Here is a 22,984-nt window from a genome sequence, read left to right on the forward strand (position 1 = left end):
AAATCAACATGTACTTTTTTATTAATTTTTGTAACATTTGATTTGAGTAAACAATTTTTTGTTGCTATAACTTTTTCTTCTTATATCATTATATCCATGGGTTTCCAATACTATATTTTTTTATAGGTATTTTATTAGAGATTATTATATTTGACAAGGAGATTTGTTAGGAGTAAAAATGATATTACATAATACTTTTTCAAATGTTACAACTCAATACTATTAAAATAGACTTTCAAGTACTGACATTATTTCTTGTAAAAAATATGAATATTTGTGATAAAAATAAAATATAAAAAGGAATAATTTTTTTTACTAAAGATTAAAATGATTAATTAGATTCTTCAATATAAATTAATTATCAATGAAATACTTTATACCAATAATGTAGCTAAAAAAAAGTTACTTTGTTAGTTGAATATATAGGCCTTATCAATTTTTTTGATTTGAAAAGTAAATTTGAATTGAACCGCGCTTTTTCCAATTTCATATTGGCATTTCTAAATATGCCGATGACCACCACCGCAACGATAGACGAAAACGCCGCCGCCGCCGGTGTTCGGATCCCTCGCCATCAACATCTCCTAGGTTTCCTCCGCAACGTTAAACTCAAGTACCTAAAATTAGGTTACCATTGCTTAATATCAAATCTCTTAACCCTAAGTTTAATCCCGTTAATCATAGTCACGTTAATCCAAATCTCCCAAACTAAAAACCTCAATCACCAATGGCTTTATCATCATCTCCAATACAACTACAATTTCTTCACTATTCTCACATTCTTTTGTTTCATAATCTTCGCTCTCACGCTCTACCAATTCACGCTGCCACGCGCCGTTTACCTCGTCGATTTCTCGTGTTTCCGTCCCGCCGATAACCTCAAAGCTCCTTCCCACCGTTTCATAGAACATTCTCTTCTCACCGGCGATTTCGACAATTCCTCCTTAGATTTTCAGCGCAAGATTCTCCTTCGTTCCGGTCTCGGCGACGAAACCTACGTTCCCGAAGCAATGCATTACATCCCTCCCCGTCCTTCGATCTCCACCGCGAGATCTGAAGCTGAATCCGTTATGTTTGGTGCATTGGATAATCTTTTCATTAACACTAACCTAAATCCTAAAGAAATTGGAATTCTTGTTGTGAATTGTAGTTTGTTTAACCCTACACCTTCACTTTCTTCCATGATTGTTAATAAATACAAATTGAGAAGTAACATTAGGAGTTTCAATTTAGGTGGAATGGGTTGTAGTGCTGGTGTTATAGCCATTGATCTTGCAAGAGATTTGTTGAGGGTTCATTGGAATAATACTTATGCTGTTGTTGTTAGCACTGAGAATATTACTCAAAATTGGTACTTTGGGAATAATAAATCAATGCTTATTCCCAATTGTTTGTTTAGAGTTGGTTGTTCTGCTTTGTTGCTGTCTAATAAATCTGTTGATAAAAAGAGGGCTAAGTATAAACTTGTTCACATTGTGAGGACGCATTGTGGTGCGGACGATAAGGCTTTTCGATGTGTTTATCAGGAACAGGATGATGCAGGGAAAATCGGTGTTTCATTGTCTAAAGATTTGATGGGAATTGCTAGTTTAGCACTTAAAACTAACATCACGAGACTTGGTCCTCTTGTGCTTCCGGTTACCGAGCAGCTTCTGTTTTTTGCTACTTTGATTTTGAGGAAGTTTTTTAAAGATGATGCGAAGCCTTATATACCAGATTTTAAGCTCGCGTTCGATCATTTCTGTATACATGCTGGTGGAAGGGCTGTGATTGATGAACTAGAGAAGAATCTTCAATTGCTTCCTGTCCATGTGGAGGCTTCTAGGATGACGCTTCATCGGTTCGGGAACACTTCGTCTAGCTCTATTTGGTATGAGTTGGCATATATTGAAGCTAAAGGAAGGATAAAGAAGGGTGGCAAGGTTTGGCAGATTGCATTTGGAAGTGGTTTTAAGTGTAATAGTGCTGTATGGGAGGCCCTTTGTGATGTGAGGCCTTCTCCAAATGGACCTTGGGAAGATTGCATTGATAAGTATCCTGTGGAAATACTCACATAGCTTGGTTACCATATTGGATAGAAACTTAGAATTGGATTCTCTTGTAATGTTGTTGTCTTGTTCAATGTACCACTTACACTTCAGATTGAATGTGTTTCTGGTGTCCTACACGGATCAGTGTTGGACACCAATACTACACCATGTGTGATTACATGTGTAAATGTCGTGTCCGATTTCCTTGTTTGTGTCACTGATTCATAGGTTGTAGTCTTGTAGATATCTTCACTGTAAATTCAGTAGCTCAGTTTGTGTTTAGTGTCAAATTTTAGGTGTCTAGAGCAAAATACGATATGGGGAATTCCTGATTTTTCTTCTCCCGTAAATTCTCATTACGACTTTTCCTCTTTTTTTCTTGCAGCTCTAGAACATTGTGTTTCTCTTACTGATTAGTGTGTTGGTGCATTATAGTCTTCTGTACATTTCTTGCTGATTTGCTTTGGAAATCTTGTGCTTCCTTTCAACGTATTTCCCATTATTAAATTGTGTAGTGCTTGTCTGTAAATGTTTTGGGGTATAAATGATTTTGCGGTACTACTTGTATGCCAATGAAACTATGAACAACAGTTCTGGGGGAAAGAGCTTAATAAGAAAACAAATTAGGATTAATTGAATGTGAACTAGCTGAGATTTATTGGTAGTGTAGTTTACATTTACATGACATATCTCTGTGACCGCAATCTCATTTCAGGTTATGTTGCAACCACGAGAGGTAACCGGTGCCATACACTATAATGAAACATACTTATTCTGTATATGATCGATCCTCGTGGTGCTTGAAATGCCTTGAACTGAAACAGCTACTATAATTGAAATTTACAATAACATGTTAAATATTGTGTTCAGTTTAGGACTGGTGATGTGTAGTCAAATTGTATTGAGTGGTTGTTATTTTTTATTAAAAGTGGTAGTTTATGTTTGTGGTGTTTTAGGATAGTTATTAGAAAAATTAGTTTCATGAATTGGAAAAAGAAAACTGCGTTCGTTTGTTTTTATTTCTTACTTGCATATGCATATTATGTAAAGAAGAATATGAAACTCCTTTCAATATTAAGTAGCATTGTTCTTTTCCATTATTGTCTCTGTTATTTGTCTATTTTTCTTGTTTAATTAACAACATAACCGCTCTCTTCCATTTACATCTTTATAATCAATTGGCTCACAACAAAAATGCAAGTGGGCTTGATAAATAATAATCATATTTATTTGATATTCATATATAACAAACCTAAAAACATAAAAACATAGGAAGCATCATTTGAAAAACTGTTGGATTTCTTCAAGAGTTTTCCCCTTTGTTTCAGGGACCCAAATGGCAACAAATCCTACTGTCAAAGCACATACTACTGTATATATGGTGAAGGCTCCTGATAACAATAAAGGAAGCTTCTAATTAGCAACAAATAACAAAGATATTTTTTAGAAGAAAATAAAACAGGCTAGCAATGCACACAAACCTGCAGAGCTCCAATCCAAGAGCAAATTTGCTGTCAATGTAACCAACCAAGAAAATAACCAATTGGCAAGTGTCGCAAAACTTCCAGCAAGGCTTTTGATGTTAATTGGAAGAATCTGTTATGCAAAATATATTCAACACACATCAACTTTCACTTCAAATGCAATCAATCAATGCTCCATACATACATTAAAAATAAATTTATACAAACGTCCAATTATAATCCATGGCATATCATTATTGAAAGATATATGGTACCTCAGACATTATAATCCATGGCATAGCTCCCATTCCCAAAGAGAATGCAATAACCATGACCTGAAAGAAATTGAAAGTTTATAATAGAATAGTTAGGGAAACAATCATTCAAAAACATTATTTGTAAAATGAATTTGCATTTGTATTTACATACCACAACTCCAGCCACCGATAAGAAGCTTAATGTCCCATATAAAGAAGAATTTGGTGATACATAATCCTGAGAGAAAATTAAACACAATATATTTATTATCCATCTAAAAAACCAAAAATATAAAGAACATGTAGCAAAAAAATTCAGATAGGCTTTGATACTAATTTTTGAAAATTTATGCATGCATGCAAGTAATGTACAATTGATGTATGATGTTTATATATAATATAAACACTAAAAAACATTAGTTATTACCTTTAAGTAGAATGAGACTGAAACAACCAAAAGACTCAAAGTCATTGCAGATGAAGAGACCTGCAATATGAGATTTTGATTAATCTCTTTCTAACCCTCCAAACAAATAGTAAAATGAAATTAAACATGATAGAAAAAGTTCAGGCTCACAAGAAGTAGAAGCCGGCGACCAGATTTGTCTGCCAACCACAAAGTTAAAGTGGTAGCAAGAACCTGAACAGCACCAACTCCAAATGTAGCAACGCCACTCGAAGTAATTCCTGTTTAATGTGTTGAAATGATGAGAATAAAGCATAATTTATCAACCTGCTTTTAGTAAATTTCAATTAATCTATTCACTAATTCTATCTCATGGTTTATGACACTGAAAATGGTATAGTGAGGTGATATAAACTTCTTAAGAAGCACTTAGGGAAAAAAACATTAGAAGAATCTTAAGGACTATTGAGTTTTGTAAAGAGTAGCTTCTAGTATAAATTTTATGATGAATCTAAATTTTTTCAGAAGCTCCCTCTTTTAGTTTCTCAACAAACATTTATAAGCTTATAAGGACTTCTCTGTAAGTGAAGAATCTTAAAAAATGATTTTAATTGAGAAGCTCACAGTAAAAGCTAATCCAAATTGGGCTTATTGAAAATCATACAAAACATGATAGTATCAACTTTAGTCAAAATGTTAAATAATTATTTCTCTAATATTGCTCCTAGTAAATGACTTGAGAATATTTATAAGACATCAGTACATCATACCAGCATTTTGGAAGATGGTACTAGAATAAAAAAGAACACCATTAATTCCAGAAAGCTGTTGCAAAACAAGCAGTCCAATTCCAATCTACATTATATGAGTCAGAGTTAGTATAATCTGGTTAGGCTCTGATGGTATGCAACCAATGCTTCTAGAAAAAACAAGTTACCATTAAAGGAAGCCAATATCTTCTTTGCTTGAGTTCTGAGAATCGAACGGTAGATCTTCTGTTTGACGATGCAACAGCAGTCTGAATGAAATGACACTCATAGATACACATTAAATTGCAATAAAAATTTAGACATCATGAAATATGGCTATATAAGGGACATGCAATGCAAAAAGTTTTTGAAAAACAAAAAGAATGTTAATTATCACCTTAATTTCATTGACTTCAACAGAAATATCAGTCTCGAAACCTCTAAGCACTTGCAAGGAATTTTCAAATTCTTCTGTCATTCCCATTTTTGCCTGTAATCAGCAAATCAAATTAACTTTTCATCACATTTTTACATATTCAATGACAATTGAAGCTTGATAATACTGATTCACAAAGCTTACTAGCCATCTTGGAGACTCAGGAATGAAGAATAGGCCAGGTATCAATATTGTACAAGGTATAATTCCTGCAAGAGTAGATCACAAAAGTTGCTTAGTGTAAATTTTCTAACAAAACATTTAAGTCAGCTTTATGTAGTAATGCTGGAAAATCAACATGTCTTCTGTCCAAATTTAGTTTTAAGACATTTGATAGTTATCACTTACCAACCAGAAACATGAATCCATCCATTTAAAAATAGGTATTAATTTACTAATTCAATGAAATCTTATAGTATATAGCTGTATAAACTATTACCTAAAATTGCAAGGAATCTCCATTCAACAAAAAGTCCTAGCAGATAAGCCAGCATAATTCCAATGGTGACAGAAAGCTATGCAGAAAACAAAAATATAGAATAAATGTAACTAATTTATCAATATCTAGCATCAAAATACCAGTTTAATACTAATTAATCTTAGTGGTATCAAAATCAACCAACCTGGTTAACTGAAACCAAAGTTCCCCTCAAGTTTTGAGGTGCTATCTCTGCTATATATACTGGCACCTATATGAATTTGAAAACAAACTAGTTATATCTTCTCACATAACTTAATCACACACTAACAAAAGTCTAAACATTTTGAAACTAAAAATAATTTTGATGCACTGCGTTGGAAAACTTTTTATATTGTGAGTCAATCGCAAACCATCATTTGTATGAAAGTTAAATTAGATATGACAAATAAAACTTTTTTAACTATCAAACTGTTATGATTGAGTGACACCGTAAAATAAAAAATTATTTATGCAAATAAATTAAATCCTTTTAGATTACCGTGTAAGATATTATTCCAACGCCAAACCCTTCCAACAACCTTCCCATATATAGAAAAGAAGTATCCTGGAAGATGCAAAACATGTTAAGAAGACCAAAATCAGGATAATAAGAACTTAAACTAAATTGAGGAAAAATTAAAATGATCCAAACTCACATTTGCAAAAGAGATGAACAACCAACCAATAATATTAGGAATGGATGCAATCATCAAAGACTGCAAATTTAGACAATGAATATTGTAAGTAAATGAAAAACAAAAAACCAAATAATATACAATTTAATACATGAAAAGAGAAAAAGGGGTTACCCCTTTGCGCCCTATATACTCAGCAATCTGACCACTAGCTATTGCTCCAACCATGGCACCAACATTTGACAAAGAACCAAACAAAGAGAACTAGCCAATAAAAACAAAAACAAAACAAATGAGGATATGAAAAAAAAACAGAACATCATGACAATGATGATGTGTGTTTCATGTTTTGAGTCAAAATCAATCTTATATCTTATTAACATTCAAACATAATGTATTTACCACTTCTAATATATGATCATAATTTACATACCTCAGAAACTGAGAGACCAAGATCAGTGATTATAGCTGATTGTGTAGGTGATGTATACCCTGCCTGCAAGAAATGATCATTAATAATAATAATAAAGGTTTGTTTTAATGAATTTTTGAAAAAATATTGAGAAAGAAAAGAGAGAAAAAAGTAAATAAATAAAATTTAATGTGATACCGTAAAACCAAACTGAATTGGACCCAAAGCAACAATGAGAACACAAGCAATGACAGAAATTGAAGAGTCACGAATGGCTTGAGTTGACCCAAACAAACTTGTCTGTCTATCACTAATACGATACCAACTTCCTGTGTGTAGAAATGGCTTCTTCAGATCCCTTCCTTCTTCATTTTCTTTCCTCAAACTCATGCTTAATTGCTATCTACACCTACCCTTTTCTTCTATTTGCCAAATTTTCTTAACACAAACAACACAATAACTATGGACAGAGATTTTGTGTGTTATGTTTGACTTTAATATCATATATCTTATGTTTGGTAGAGAGATTACAGCTATTGCTTAATTGTAAAAGACACACAAAATAGCATTACAATCTAGCTATATATAAATAGACATATTACTTAACGTGGCTACATGCATTATTAGTTCATTCTTATCCATTTTTTGATAATCCACATATATAGAGCAATTCCTTAAATGAATTACATTCATTATAAATAGCATTCACAGTTAAAAAATTGCTTTAATATTATATTTGAATTTTTTGATTGGTTGTATTTAGAACTTAAGTTGCATGCACGTTTAAATTAAATTGTTAATTAGATACATCAATATTTTAATTATAATTTTTTATTATATTTTATTTCATAATAATATATTAAAGATTAATAGATAATATGATGATGAGGATTTTGATTTTAAAGGTATGTTAGAAGAGTAATAATAAATGTAATTAACCAATATTGACTTTTCTTTTGTTTTTTTTTTTTTTTTTGAATTAATCAATATTGACTTTGAATGTCATTTGAATGAACCTTTCCATTTTGAATATTTTAAACTTTTATTAGCTTTTTGAGGTAAAGTTTTGTTAGTTAACGGTAATTGAAAAAGGTCTTCACTAATATATCCATAATCGTTTTTTAACCATTTAATTTAATGTCATGTATTTCATTCTTTCTAAGTATATCATATGGTAAAATGTGTCCTTAATTATTTTATTTTAAATATATGCTACTAATTTATTTTGGAAGATAAATATCGATAAATACATTTAAGAGTTTAATTGACATGCACGGTTGACAACATAAAAAAATTTGAATTGTGAATACATAAAGAATCATTCATGGAAATAATTTTTAAAAAATTTTGAATGGTAAACATATAAAGAATCATTCATGAAAATAATTTTAAAAGTAGTTGTAATAAAAATCAAATATTTATAATAATTTAACAGTTGCGATTGCTTGATAATATAAACTTTTTGACATTGTAAAGACTTTTTACAATGTCAATGTATATAAATTAAATTCATACATATACAACAATTTAGTAATAATAATCATACTCGTACATATTTCTTCTTAGTATATATAGAGAGTTTAAAGGTACTCCACTAAAAGTGTAAAATTATTTTATATTGTGGTAAGGGGGAATGATAGATGAGATAGCATTGGCTACCCCTTTTTTAATAAGTTTATATATTTTTATATTTAGTTACTTCATTTTTTTTCAATAAAGTGGTATGTTTTTTAAAATTTAGTCACCCCGTTATTTGTTAAAAATTAGAAGAAACAAGACAATTTTAAAACATTTGATTGATAAATTTATGGTCTTATTTTGACTCTTTTAATATTTACAATAATTACAAATTGAGTTGTGTCAGCAATAAAAATCATAAAAATAAGACTCATAAATAAAAACGGGTGGTGTATTTTTTGCAAGTCTATTTTGTTCCTTTATTTTTGTGCTCCTCATAAAATTATGGCTAGCTTGTCGTCTAATTATAATCATTCAATATATCACATCATACTAACAATGCATCTTCTCTAGATCAATATATATAAAGATGATGAATCAAATTACATCTTAGAGTTACATTTATTTTATAACATCGTGTTAAATAATTTTTTTTTTTAAATCAATCGTTCGATTGAAAGCTAATATTGTATATATTATATATAAATTTTAACTTTTTAATTTATAGTCATTTATTATATCATTAAGATGTGTCAACATTGATGTTAAATATAATTATAGTGTTGAAGTTGATTTTAGAAATGTTGATGAGAAATTTTAACGAATGTGTTTAAAAAATATTTATAATTGTTATTATAACTCCTTTGGTGTAATTTGATGTATACAAGGATTATACTTCCAAAATTTTGAAAATTTCTAAAGTTTCTAATTCTAAAAAATTTCAAAATATTATATATTTAGAAAGTTTCAAAAGTTTCTAAATTTAGAAAATTTCTATTTTGAAAGTTTTAGAATTCTAAAAAATTTGAAAAAAAATATATTTTAAAAGTTTAAAAAATTCGAATGCACTTACTTTTTTTATTTAAAAAAATTATAAATATTCAAAAGTTATAGTGAATTCTTTAAAGTTTCAAAAGATGATTTGAAAAAATAACTAAAAAAATTGAAAATTTCATAAAATAATATAATTGTATTTTTACGTTAATTGAGAGGTGACATGTAGGGATGGGAATAGGCTAGGTCTGACCTACTTATGGTTTGGTCTGGTCTAGCCTATTTAATAAAAAGATTAGGCTCAAGCTATTTTTAAAGCATATTTATTTAAATAGGTCAGACTCAAGCTTATAAAAAAAGTCTATTAGGTCTGACAGACCGACCTATATATATTTTATTATTTATTAATGTTATTTTTTGTTATTATATTAGTAATAATATTTTCTATTTTAAATTCTATCAATTACACAATAACTCCGTGGTCATTTCATATTCGGTTGTCGTTCCATATTTGGTGTCCATATACGGTAATCATTCAATTAGTCAATCACTCAGTAATTGTTCTATATTTGTTTGAGAGGTAATAGTAGGTGTGTTTCTTTCAGAAAAAAAAAATCTATTCTTTGAAATCAAAAATTATTTTTTAGGGTTTAAAAGATGTTTGTTTCAGATTTTTTTAAAAATTATTTTGATAGAAAAATTATTTTTTGTTTAATATATATAGATATGTACATTGATATTGGTATATGGAGAGCATCGTGTGGTATGAGTAGAACATTTAAATTTTTTAATGTGAATAAGGCTTTTAAATAAGCTTCCAGGTCAGGCCAGACTTTTAAAAATGTCAGGTCAGGCCGGAAAAAAAAGCCTATGATAAACCGTAGGTCAGACTTATGCCTAAAAAATTAATCGTAAGTCAGACTTAAGTCTTTCAAAGTCTGACCTGACTTGATCTATTCTCACCCCTAATGACATGATTAGATATGGAGGTACAATGTACAATACTCGTTAATTATTTAGTATAAAAATTGAACTCAAAACCAATTAACTTTTCAGTTCATCATTTATTCACCCAACCACTAATTTTATGACATACTATCACTCATCCTTTTCTAGAAGGCTTCCTGCTCCAAGTCAAATTATTTCATTACAAGTAAATTAAATGGCAATTAAAAATCAAATAGATAAATAAAATTTGAAAGACAAAAGTAAAACCTGCGCTAAAAAGGTAAAAAGTAAATAATAAGTAGACAAAAAAAAAAGGTGGAAATATCAGAATATGCATGAAATATTTTAGGAATCGCTATACAATGTTATTCTAAAAGGTATTTAAAGTTTGTTAAAAAAAGTAAATTTAAATATTTGATTTGTCGGAAGTTTACATATTTCTGATTTCCATTCTTGTAAATTTGTTTTCTTCAACTTATAAATTTAATTTAATTTTAAAACTTAAAAAAGGTTTATTTCGTAAAAAAAAGGATTATATTTTGACATTTCAATAGTTGATATGTTAAATATTTGAGTAGATACATTTATGATAATTAAATCAAAAATTCTGAAATTTACAAAACCTAAAATCTAAAATCTCACTTCTTCTTCTTCTCTTTTGTGCAACATAAAATTCTAACTATTCTAAAATATTCATCCACTTCTTCTTTCTTCAACTATTGTATAATATCTGTCTGCAATAAACACAACTCGTTTTCAATTATTTAAATGTGACAGTAAAAAAATAATAAATATATTTATCTCTAACACTAATGAAAACGTTAAGCAGCGATTTTGAATCTGTCCTCATTGAAATGTGAGTAATTTTTCTTAAATACGTGATATTTATATTTATTCTTTGTAATTATAGTTTACTATTACTAATTTTAATGTTTAATTTTTTTATTTTTGTTTGTAGAACAAGGAGAAATAGAGAAAGAAGAGTCATTTTATTTTTATTTTAATTTGTTCTTTATGACTTTGGATTGAAGGACTAAAACACAACACTTTTAATTTAAGTCTATTTATTTTTTCATTTAATTTTTAATCAGTTTGATTGCATTTTTTTTATTATTTAATTAATTAACAATAATCACCCATCGAACTGATGACATGACATTCATCCATATAAACTCTTTTTTTTACAACAACTAAATAAGTGGAAATAATTTTAAAATTAAATTGAATTTAAAGGTTTAATTGAAAAGATGCAAATATTTAAATCAAAAATATTAAAAGTACAAATATAAATTAGACAAAATTACTAATAGGACATAAATACAAATAATGGTTTAAGAGTATTCCTAAAATAGACATTTGTATTTCATAAACTGCATGGACTAATAATGGCAAGGAAAAAAATATCATTGATTATATTAATTTGCATATTTAATTTTTAATCAATTTTTAAATACAGTTACTACTAAAACTGAGTTACGACATGGGGACCCTTAATTCCAACTTATCTCTAAAAAGTTGTAGGAAAATTATGCTACCTCCGTCCAAAGACTCATTTGTAAAAATTAATAATTATTTTAAAATAAATGACAATTTTAATTTTTAAACAAAATATTTTTTTTTATTTTTAATTTTATCCCATAATTAATACTGCTTGCATCACTTCTAAACTTACATTGTCTACTTTGTACTAATGTTAATAGTGAATAAACCAACAATCAATAATAGTAATTTAGTAAAAATATATTTTTTTTTCTTTTATTTATTCATTTTTAATTTTATCCCATAATTAATACTGCTTGCATCACTTCTAAACTTACATTGTCTACTTTGTACTAATGTTAATAGTGAATAAACCAACAATCAATAATAGTAATTTAGTAAAAATATATTTTTTTTTCTTTTATTTATTCATTTTTAATTTTATCCCATAATTAATACTGCTTGCATCACTTCTAAACTTACATTGTCTACTTTGTACTAATGTTAATAGTGAATAAACCAACAATCAATAATAGTAATTTAGTAAAAATATATTTTTTTTTCTTTTATTTATTCATTTTTAATTTTATCCCATAATTAATACTGCTTGCATCACTTCTAAACTTACATTGTCTACTTTGTACTAATGTTAATAGTGAATAAACCAACAATCAATAATAGTAATTTAGTAAAAATATATTTTTTTTTCTCTTTTATTTATTCATTTCTTTTAAGTACAAAATGTTAAAATAATTCATTCATTATAAGGTGATGTAGTAATATATAAGAATATTATTAATTAATTATTTAAAGGGACATTAATGATACATAAGAATAAGGATTTTACATGAAAGTAGTAAATAAATATATACTCCTTGATCTCTAATTATAATACTCTCTATATTTTTTATTATAAAAAAATTTAACCAATTGCAAGTTTATTAAGAAAATCAAGTAAAGTTAATAAATTTTTTTTTTGGATTTAATAAAAAAAAACATATGTATATTTACAAAAATATTGGTAATGAGTCAAAAAAGAAACCAGAAAGTTTTTCATTAATATTATTCCACAAATGTATAAAAGATGGTTGAAAAAAATCTAACGAAGGATATTATAGAAATGGTAAAATTAAAAATTAAAAAATTAGTAAAATATAAAAACATTAATATAAATTAAAGTAGACACTTCTTTTGACTCTTTTTTGTCCTTAATTAAATTTAAGACATTTTACCAGCTTATAGATATATTAATTATTTTTTTACTAAACACTATATATCTTATTAATATTATCTACGTGTCATGAAATATAAAAAATTAATAATAAATATATTTATACACAAAGGATAATTTCTTAATAATCAAACATAAATTAAACACACCAATTACGGTATCAATTTTTTTGAATATATGTAATTAATATAATACGATTTTATAAATAAGAACAAATAGTGTAGTTTGCGAGAAGTGATATTTGTCTTAAAGTTTTATTTATTTTCAGTTAGATTATTTATTTAATAATTTTAATATAAACATTTTTCTTACATATTACTCATTAGTATAATTTATAACCATCTAAAATTTATATTTCTATATTATTTTATTACAATTAGTGACTAGCTAGTAACTTTTTTTTAGACAAATATCTTCTTAGTATAGTTGTAGAGATTAATTCCTCTCCAACATTTTGTTTGAAGAATCCTCTTTAACAAACGTTGTTTAGTCATGAGTGAATCTACCTACAAATTGTTTTGTTTTATAGTTGACCTCCATACCAATGAGATTTATTATTCTACTTGAAATATATTTATATTTTAATTCTTTATCAGCATAAATTACAGTTATTATAAATTATATTTTTTAATTTTTTGTTTTATTAAATTTACTACTTTTTATATATATGATATTATCATGTAGTTACTTTGTTGAATAACTTTGTATGTAACTTATTTTGAATTTGTTTTACCTAATTAACTTATTTAGCTAGGTTTAATTGTATGATAAAAAAAAATTTAAAATCTTAATTTTATCTAAGTAGTTTTTTTGATACAGATTAGTATTTTTTTTAGTATTTATTATGTTATCACCTTATTAATTTAATGATTATTTTGATATTTGGAAATTGGTATTTTCTTTTAAAAATTATAAAATCTACATGTAAATTGATCACTTTAGTATTAAAATAAATGGAACAACATATATTATAAATAAAAATATAATACATAAAATGAATATTTTCATGAAGCCAATAGATAAAATTTAATTCACGGAAACTATGATTTATTTATTATCACAGTTTGACTATTTTTTTAGTTTATTATCAATCTATATATTTTATATACACACACACACGATAATTTCCAATAGAAAATTTTATTGCGTACCTTCAAATTTATACTCTACCCGACGATTTAATAAAATCCGAATTTAACTTTTTGCTTATAAATAAATAAATAAATTTTATGTTTTGTATTACATATTTTTTGTTATACAAAAGTGTTTTGAAAACATAAAAATATATATTTTTTATTTTGAAAATGAAAATTTGATATACAAAAGTTAAAATTTTCAGTCTTATTTGTATATTAGAAAACTTAAAAAAAAATTCTAATATATAAAATTCGATTTTTTAAAACACATTTGTATATTGTAAAATATTTCAAAAAAAAAATCCCACACTCGAATTTAATTTAGTGGACTAGAAACAAAAGGCTTTTTTAAAAAAAATAATATATAAAATATGTAGTTTATAGAAAATGTGGGACAAGAATATGAATGTGAAGTTAGAGGGTAAAATTTTCTCTTCAATATTCAATGCAACTAGCTTTCTCAATTTTTTAAATTAATAAAAAGGGCTTTTACATTAAAAGATGTATGGGCATCTAGATCTATTGTGATTCGCGTGCTTTTTATAAAAATAATTAATGTGATTCGCGTGTTTTTAAGTATATTTTAATTCGAACAATGTGATGTTATTAATTTGGCTAAATATAAATATAAATATTTTCAAAACACGTTTACGAATATGATAATGGAAGATCACCTTCCAAGAAAAGATATAATTTTTGTTTGCCAAGGCAAAGAAAACGAATAATCACGACTTCTTAAATTATTTATTTGACTATGTTTATTTTTTGTTATATATAATTGGATGATGTTATAAAGAGTTTTTATATTATTTGAAAGTTTAAAATGAACTTTTATATTTTTATGGTTTCTATTGTAGAAAAAATATATATACATGAATTATATAAAATCACTTATATGAGATAACAAAAGTCTCTTTTAATTGTAACAAAAAATCTTAAGTTCAAAATTTATGTTCACAAAATTAAAATACATTAATTATTGTGTTTATTTATTTTATGGGTCATGTTAACCAAAAAATTAAATAAAAAAAATATTTGAGTTGAAGATATCATTTATTTACAATTCCAAAATATGATATGTATAATTTCCAATTAATTTCTTTATCATCTAACAAATTAAAAAAGGGAAATGATAAATAGTAAAAAAATACAAATAATAAAAAAATACAAATAATAAAAATATACGAAATTATAAAAATAGTTTTTTTATTGCCATTCCAATATTTTTTATTAAATATAAAAATAATTATTTAAATGACATCCAATAAACTGATAAGTCATCATTATTATATTTATAAAAAAAATATTTTGTATTAAATAATATTACTCATTATAAAATTAAACACAATTGTTTTTAAAAATTGGAGATAAATCCCTACATGAACAAACGATATAGTACCATAAATATACTCAGTAACAAGGAGCACCAACTCAACCATCAAGAATATACTCAGGAAAAAAATGGATTACGACGTTAAGTTTGGATCACCAAGGTTTAGCAAGAAGGGGTGGAAATATGATGAGATCTTATTTTCAACGTTTAAATAGGTCAGTTTTATTTATTTATTTTTTTTTTAAGTTTGAGTTTGGTCTATTATATATTAAAAAATAGATTTGTACTTTTAGTATAATTTATAAAAAGAATATTTTGAGTATCTTTAAAAAAGTTAACATATTAATCAAAAAATTAAATTTTGTTGAGATAGAACCATGTCATCCATTTTTTTCAACTTTTTGTTTTGAAAATATGATGTATATATGAATAATAATTATAAATAACATAAAATAATAAAATATAAATATTTAATTTATAGTACACAAATTTTGGGAGACAATAATAAGCATACACGTCGGAGAGTGATAACAAATTATGGTTAAAAATTATAATAAAAATCTTTTATTACATTAATATACAAAGTTTTTTCTAAAGAGATAAAATAAATAATATTTGTTATAAAAATATGATGAATTTTTTATTTTATTATTATTAATTATATATAAATATTATATTTTAGTTACATACATATATGTGAACATGTCATGCATTGCAAATTTTGTAGAGAGTTTGAGTATCACATTTTTAAATAAATAAAAAAATTTAAAAAATTGAGCATGATATTTCAACTAAATAGATTAAACCGAATTAAACTTTTATTTGATTGAATTATAGACTTCTTTCAGATAACTTGACTTATTCCCAACCCTAATATTAGACAATTTATTTTTATTAAAATATAGAAGTTTTAGTATATATAAACAATTTTAGTGAAATAAGTGGTTGATTTAGAAAACATATTTATGAACATTTAATATAATAACGGAATAAATGTCAATACACATGAACGTTTTAAATTTGTCCACATCACTGTCAAAACAAAAGTGTAGTGCAGTGCTCACAAAGATATATTTAATTTGTCTCATTTAAATGTTTAATTCGAGTTGTGCATAGTTTTTAATAAAATATGATTAGTTAATTCAATTGTAAAATAATTTTTATTTATTCAAATGTAATTGTTAATTGTATATAGTGAATACATTTAATGAATTGAGATGCAATAAATAAGGGTGTATGTATAATTAGTGTTATATTGATATTATAAGAGTGACAAATAAAAATAAAAATAAACAATTGGAAATGGGGATGTATCTAGTGAGATGTTTAGGGTTTATACTAGTTCGATCGTCATTATTAAGGGGATCTTTATTAGTTTATTTTCTTCTACTTATTGATATACTTAAATTCAGCGAATAGTCCTATATGAAGTTGGGTTTAAACACGAGTATTTGGACGTGCATATGGATACAAGTCGTGGCGGAGTTTGACTAAAAAGTCTTAGACGACCGACATAAAATTATAATATGTATAAATCAAATATGCAAATAATATTATATAACAAAAAAATAGGTTGTAATAAGCACACAAAGTGAAGTATCAAATAATTTAACTACATAACTTAAGAAAACCTTAAATTAATGTTTTACGCTCTTTAATTAATTTGAAATCATCAATAATAGACTTAAAACTGCAAAACAAATAGTTGCATTCTAAATCTAAAGAGTTGCATTCTAAAATAGACAACCATTATTTATGTTTCTTTATTCTAAATCAGCAAAATTAGCAATTTAGGAAACAAAATCAGCAAACAGACAACCATCATTCTAAATTTGTCGTATATCTTATTCAATAAATCAACCAATTTATGAAACATAAATCAGCAAAAAAAACATATAAATAAGCAACAAAAATCAGCACAAATATTCTAAATGGACAAAAATTAGCACAAACATTCTAAACTAGCAACAAAAATCAACAACAATAATCAGCAAATCAACACAAACACCTTGTATGCAACAAAAATCAGCACAAACATCTTGTTCAAACACCTTGTTCAGTAAATCAGCAAGATCTGAACCTTTTGAGTTTTGACAATGAATGGCCGAGGTGAGGAGAGGCAGCAGTAGCGGCACAACAGGAGAGAAAGGAAGAGAGAGCAGCAGCGGCACGACGCAACATGAGAGAGAGTATACTGATTTAGGATTTTAGGTATCATTATAATTTTGTAATTTTAATAAAGACATTTTTTATATTTTACCTATCTTTTTTTTTTGTGGTCGCGAGCCACTTGTCATAATTGCAAGATCCGCCCCTAGATACAAGAACTAAAATTCAATATGACAATGCATGGTTGGTCTCGTGCGCCACACAACCATCATATATTATGACATAACCTACCATGATCTCAGTTTTCAATTAATCAAACTCACACAAAGTTATCGTTCACTCCATATAACATCTACTAGTAGGAAACTGACAATGATACGTGACACCCAAATAGACATACCCTCAATCCAATCACATCAAGACAATTATATATATAAATCATATCAAATGAGATGAATTTTACAATTAGAGAGCGAGATAGTTAAATCTTGACCATACAACCATATATAGATAATAAATCATATCAAATGAGATGAATTTTACAATTAGAGAGCGAGATAGTTAAATCTTAACCATACAACCATATATAGATAATCCCAATTGAGAGTTATTTAAGTGACATATAATCATTTAAAAAAGTTACATGACTTTTTCTTCTAATCTTAATCATCTATATATAATTGTGTGGTCAAGATCATTTGATTATTTCACTATCTTATTATAAAACTCATATCAATTGATATGTTTCACACACACACACACACACACACACACACACACACATATATATATATATATATATATATATATATAATAAAGGGTAGGTATAACAATTATAAAATTCTTGCTTTTTTTTTACAACTCAATACAGCAAAGGGGGATAAAAAAATTATATTATTTTTTACTCAACAAAAGATTACATTTAAATCATTAAAACATAGACTGAATTATTCTAATTAATATATTGATTGTTCTAAAACAGACTTATTAATCTTTCATTGATTAAATAAGTTTTTTATTTCTATAAATATATCAAATTTTATTTTTTGTCTTATAAAGTTTTTCTTCAAATAATTTCTCTCAAATTTTTTATCAACAATTTTGATCATTAATTAATGTGTATTATTTGAATTTTTGAATTATATTTCAACCATTTTTAAAATATTATAATAATCTCTCTTACATAAATTTAATTTTTTTAACAAATAATAAATTAAATATAAATTTTTAAGTACTTATAATTTAAAAATCATATTTAATTTATCTATTGTTAAAATTTTTAAATATTTGCGAAATAAATTATTATAATATTTTGAACAATGGTTGCAAAATATCATTCAAAAATTTATTTGAATTGATTTAAAAACATTGATTAAAGTTGTTGATAAAAAATATTTGAGAGACTATTATTAAAATAAAATTTGTAGAAGAATTAAAAACAAAATAATATAAACTTATTAATTCATTTTTTATCACAGACAAAACACATCGTTTTAAGTTTCATGAAAGTAACATTCCATCTTAATTATTTAAATATTCATATTTCCCCGTATTCTTTCCATCTTTTTTTGTTCCCGGGTGCACATTTTCCATCATCTCCTAAATTTGTTTTTGCCATGATCATTAAGTAGTTTAGTGTATCTTATGGTGACAGTGGGTGTGTCGTGTGTGGTTGGACTATTTATAGGATTTGTTTTTGATTTTTGGTGGTTTAAGTTTTTTTTTTGTTAGTGTGTTGAAGAAAAGGAAGGGCTTAAATTAGAGCTAAAATTAGGAATTGATGAATGAAATTAGAAGTTTAAGGGCATGTTTAATTCAATTTTGATTTTTGGTTTAAAAAACTATTTTTAAGAAGAAAATAAAAATTCATTTGGCAATTCTGTTTTTAAATCCGTTTTATTTTAGATATGAGAAAAATGAAATTTTTTTATATGATTGACTTGTTTTCAAAATGTTTTAAAAAGAAAAAAAGAAAAAAATTGTTTGGTAATTACTTTAAAAAAAATGTAATTTCAAGTGAATTTTCAAGAAAATGTTAATAACTTGGTAATATTGTATAATAATTTGGTAAAAATGATGTATATTTTTATTAAAAGTTATCAACCAACAATAAAAAAATGAAATATATTTAAAATCAAAAATAAAATAATCTTCAATATATTAATTAAATTAATTTATGTTTTTAAAATTTATAATTTGACTAAATTACATGTTTGACCCTTCTTGATTAAATTATATTTTTGATATATTAATTAATTTAAATTTTATTTTGATCTATTAATTTATTTTTTCTTTTTATTTTGGTCTCTTAAATTATAAATGTTAGGTATTTTAGTCCTTCAAGTTATTGTCGTTTTGTTTTAGGTCTCTTAAGTTATAAATATAAATCATTTTGATCTCTTTAATTATAAAATGATACATTTTTATTTCTTTTAGGTTATTTTTATATTTCCCTTTGATTGCCTAAGTTTTATTTATTTGATTTTGATCCCTTAAATTACAAATATTAAACGTTTTATTATTTTAAATTATTTTCATTTTAATAGCGACTAATATTATAACTTAAAGAACCAAAGTGTTTATTTTTTACAATTTAAGAGAACAAATATGTAATTTAACCATATTTAAAATATAAAAAAATCACATAATAAAAACATAAAACAATTGTTATTTTAGGAAAACATGAGATAGTAAAAACATATCTGAATGCTCATGTGAGTAAACAAGAAATATAAATTTATCAAACTCTATAAGATAGTAATACACTATTTAAAAATATATTCAAAGATCTCTAATCCTAATTATTTCCTCTCCTTTTATAGTCCAATGAATAAAAATCAAATAGTGAACTTGAAGGAGTATATGGGTGGATGGTAAAAGACAACTCATCACATTTATTTCGGAGTTGAAATTTCTTGGTTTAAATTGACATTTTCAGAAGATGATTGTGAAGAAAAGAAGATGAAGATTTAGGAAAGATGGTTTTAATTATTATTTTTATTTAATAGTATTGAAAGTCGTCGCATAAAACCATAAGGAACACATGTGTATTCTTTAATAGAATGAGTTAAAATAGTAATAATACACATATTTTATGACTTATTCCACTTTAGTGTTAACGATAAACTTACAAGATTAAACTAATATTTTTGAAAATTTTAAAGAACCACTAGATATATTTTACCTTTTATTATAAGAACATCAACAGACTGAAACAACAGTATAATGTATTCAAAGTTGACCATCTAAGAAAAATTTATATTCATAATTACAAATAGAAAAAAAAAATCACCGAATCAGATTATATATTAATCAATAAATCATCAAAATATGTTCATTAAAAAATAAATCAAGATTTTTCTAAAATGTTTTCTTTAATTTTTAGTGGTCACAGTGTTTTCTATTGGTAATTTTAATTCCTTAAAATCAAAATAAATAGAGGTTTTATGTTGCACCAAAAAAAATTGAGGTTTTGAACATTAAAAATTTAATTTAATAGTAAGAAGACAATTATTCTGAATTTGTTGACATATTCCTTCTTTTTATGTAAACGGCTTTAACTTTATAAATCAATTTATTTTACTTAATTGAATAAATTAATGTAATTTTTTAATAAAAAAATATATTTAAACAAAATATTAATTATAATATACCACCATAATTAAACCGTAGATGACTTAGATGCAACATTCCTCTCTAAAAATAACTATATAACCACAAATTAATTACGTGTCTCATTTATTATTATTGTTACATTGTTATGCCATTACTTTATTGTTTATCTCCCTCATCCACTAGATATATCTAATTAAGGATCCATAGATTTAGTTGAGAGATTGTTGTAGAAACATTTGATGGAGAAGATCCAGATTCGTTGCATATGCTTGTCAATGGGAATAATTTGTTGGATTTCACACATTGTTATTTTAATTATAAAGTAAGCGTTTGTGAAAAAATATTGGACATAATAATTTACTGTAAAGGCTTAATCTACACGACACTAATTAAGTATACACATATATAACACATTAATGTATAACTAAATAAACAAATATTTATCTCATGCTTTAGGTGATGCTGCATTGGGTGCAGGTGATGGTGCCCTTAAAGGTGCATTGGTTGGTGCTTTTAAGGATGCAAATTTTCTTGCTATATTTGTTGGTGACAATACAGGAGGATCAATAGGTGCATTTGTTGGTGTCAATTCAGGTGCTTCAATTGGAGCAAAATTTGGTGATTCTGTTGGTGAATTCTCTGGTGACTCCACTTCATCCTCTTCATCATCAGGTAAATTTGCTGGTGCTTCTACTGGTGCTTGATTTCCTCTGTTTGTTTCCTCACTGATTTTTGTTCATAACACCAATCACATTTAGTTTCTCATAAATTGAACACTTTAATCTTATATACCAACATCATTAATTTTTTGTCTTCTTTTTTTATTACAAGAGCATTTTAATGTTTATTTTTAATTTTCTTTTGTGTATCACCCAAATGCTTATAATATACATTAAAACAATATTGAAAGTGTTATCAAAATGTATCATGACATTTTTTTAAAAACTTTTACATAGAGTTGATTATATATCCATCCTTAAATTTAATATCTTTCAATATAAATGTCTGAAATTTGAATCTCCTATATTAGTTATATTAGTTGTATGGTGTAATAGTTGTAGGAACTATTAGATTAAAGAGAAAATCTAACGAACTCTACAATATAAACTATACGTTAAAACTAATATAAGAAATCTACATAAAAGAGTCTTAAACCAAATGCAGATGATTCATTTTGCGAAATTACTAAAAAAGAATGGTTCGCACGATCTTACCCGTCCGCTTCTTCTACCCATCCAACCAAGGAATTAGGCCCATCACCCAAAGCTTCTATAGCAACTTGTTCAATAGCTTCATCTTCCAAAACACTTTGAGCTTCATTCAATGTATCTTGAGGGATACCAGATTGTTTGGCTTGGTCTATTAAACTTTGCCATGGATCTTCTTCACACAAAACTGAATAGTGTGACAACACCACCAATGTAAATACCAAATGAAATGATATCTCTGTCGCCATTTTTTCCTTCATTATAATTAATTAATAGTTAATCTTATATTGTTGAAGAAACACACATTAACAATTGTATTGTGATAGTTTGCAATAATATGAAGTGCAAATTTCTTTGGTTGAAATTTCTTTGTTATAATTATATAGTGCGAAGCGAAGTATAATTGGTTTCACAATTAAATTAAAATGGGATTCACACAAGTGTTAAGTAGTTTTTGGTTATATCACATAATTTTTTTTGCTATATTTAAACAATTTTATGAATTTCATTGTCTAATGTTAGAACACTCAACTTATCGGCATCAACCATATAACAATGTTTGTCCTTCATTCGCGGCTTTGCTAATTACAAAGTAAGTGTATGTGGTTGTACACCATCATTAATTA

The 22,984-nt window shown here is 26.0% G+C and overlaps 3 protein-coding genes across 3 annotated transcripts; 1 reads left to right on the forward strand and 2 right to left on the reverse strand.

The window, feature by feature from the left end:
* Positions 1-459: 459 nt before the first annotated feature.
* On the forward strand, positions 460-2,518 carry LOC101515667 (3-ketoacyl-CoA synthase 4). The gene has a single exon (XM_004499197.4). The coding sequence runs from the start codon at positions 507-509 to the stop codon at positions 2,055-2,057; it is 1,551 nt and encodes a 516-aa protein (XP_004499254.1). The 5' UTR covers positions 460-506; the 3' UTR covers positions 2,058-2,518.
* A 718-nt stretch (positions 2,519-3,236) lies between these two features.
* On the reverse strand, positions 3,237-7,478 carry LOC101514914 (sugar transporter ERD6-like 6). The gene is made up of 17 exons (XM_004499105.4): positions 7,047-7,478; positions 6,870-6,932; positions 6,611-6,700; positions 6,458-6,517; positions 6,301-6,366; positions 5,965-6,030; positions 5,781-5,856; positions 5,486-5,550; positions 5,303-5,395; positions 5,094-5,174; positions 4,927-5,011; positions 4,328-4,437; positions 4,178-4,237; positions 3,923-3,988; positions 3,769-3,828; positions 3,512-3,626; positions 3,237-3,421 (listed from the first exon to the last, which is right to left on the reverse strand). Exons 1-17 carry the CDS (start codon positions 7,236-7,238, stop codon positions 3,309-3,311), a joined length of 1,461 nt encoding a protein of 486 aa, XP_004499162.1. The 5' UTR covers positions 7,239-7,478; the 3' UTR covers positions 3,237-3,308.
* Positions 7,479-21,346: 13,868 nt separating this feature from the next.
* LOC101515237 (uncharacterized) lies at positions 21,347-22,756 on the reverse strand. The gene is made up of 2 exons (XM_004499106.4): positions 22,365-22,756; positions 21,347-21,875 (listed from the first exon to the last, which is right to left on the reverse strand). Exons 1-2 carry the CDS (start codon positions 22,616-22,618, stop codon positions 21,596-21,598), a joined length of 534 nt encoding a protein of 177 aa, XP_004499163.1. The 5' UTR covers positions 22,619-22,756; the 3' UTR covers positions 21,347-21,595.
* Between the last annotated feature and the right edge of the window lie 228 nt (positions 22,757-22,984).

The sequence above is a fragment of the Cicer arietinum genome, chromosome 4 (genome assembly GCF_000331145.2).
Source record: "Cicer arietinum cultivar CDC Frontier isolate Library 1 chromosome 4, Cicar.CDCFrontier_v2.0, whole genome shotgun sequence".
Taxonomy (NCBI): Eukaryota; Viridiplantae; Streptophyta; class Magnoliopsida; order Fabales; family Fabaceae; genus Cicer; species Cicer arietinum.

What these genes read in the sequence shown, in the direction of transcription:
- LOC101515237 (XM_004499106.4), bottom strand. Translation starts at nt 22,618, where the DNA reads ATGAAGGAAAAAATGGCGACAGAGATATCATTTCATTTGGTATTTACA. An exon ending in TGGGTAGAAGAAGCGGACGG is followed by an intron (nt 21,876 to 22,364) that starts GTAAGATCGTGC and finishes AACAAAAATCAG; the next exon opens with TGAGGAAACAAACAGAGGAA.
- LOC101515667 (XM_004499197.4), top strand. Translation starts at nt 507, where the DNA reads ATGCCGATGACCACCACCGCAACGATAGACGAAAACGCCGCCGCCGCC.
- LOC101514914 (XM_004499105.4), bottom strand. Translation starts at nt 7,238, where the DNA reads ATGAGTTTGAGGAAAGAAAATGAAGAAGGAAGGGATCTGAAGAAGCCA. An exon ending in TTGAAGTCAATGAAATTAAG is followed by an intron (nt 5,175 to 5,302) that starts GTGATAATTAAC and finishes CATTTCATTCAG; the next exon opens with ACTGCTGTTGCATCGTCAAA. An exon ending in GATATTGGCTTCCTTTAATG is followed by an intron (nt 5,012 to 5,093) that starts GTAACTTGTTTT and finishes CATATAATGTAG; the next exon opens with ATTGGAATTGGACTGCTTGT.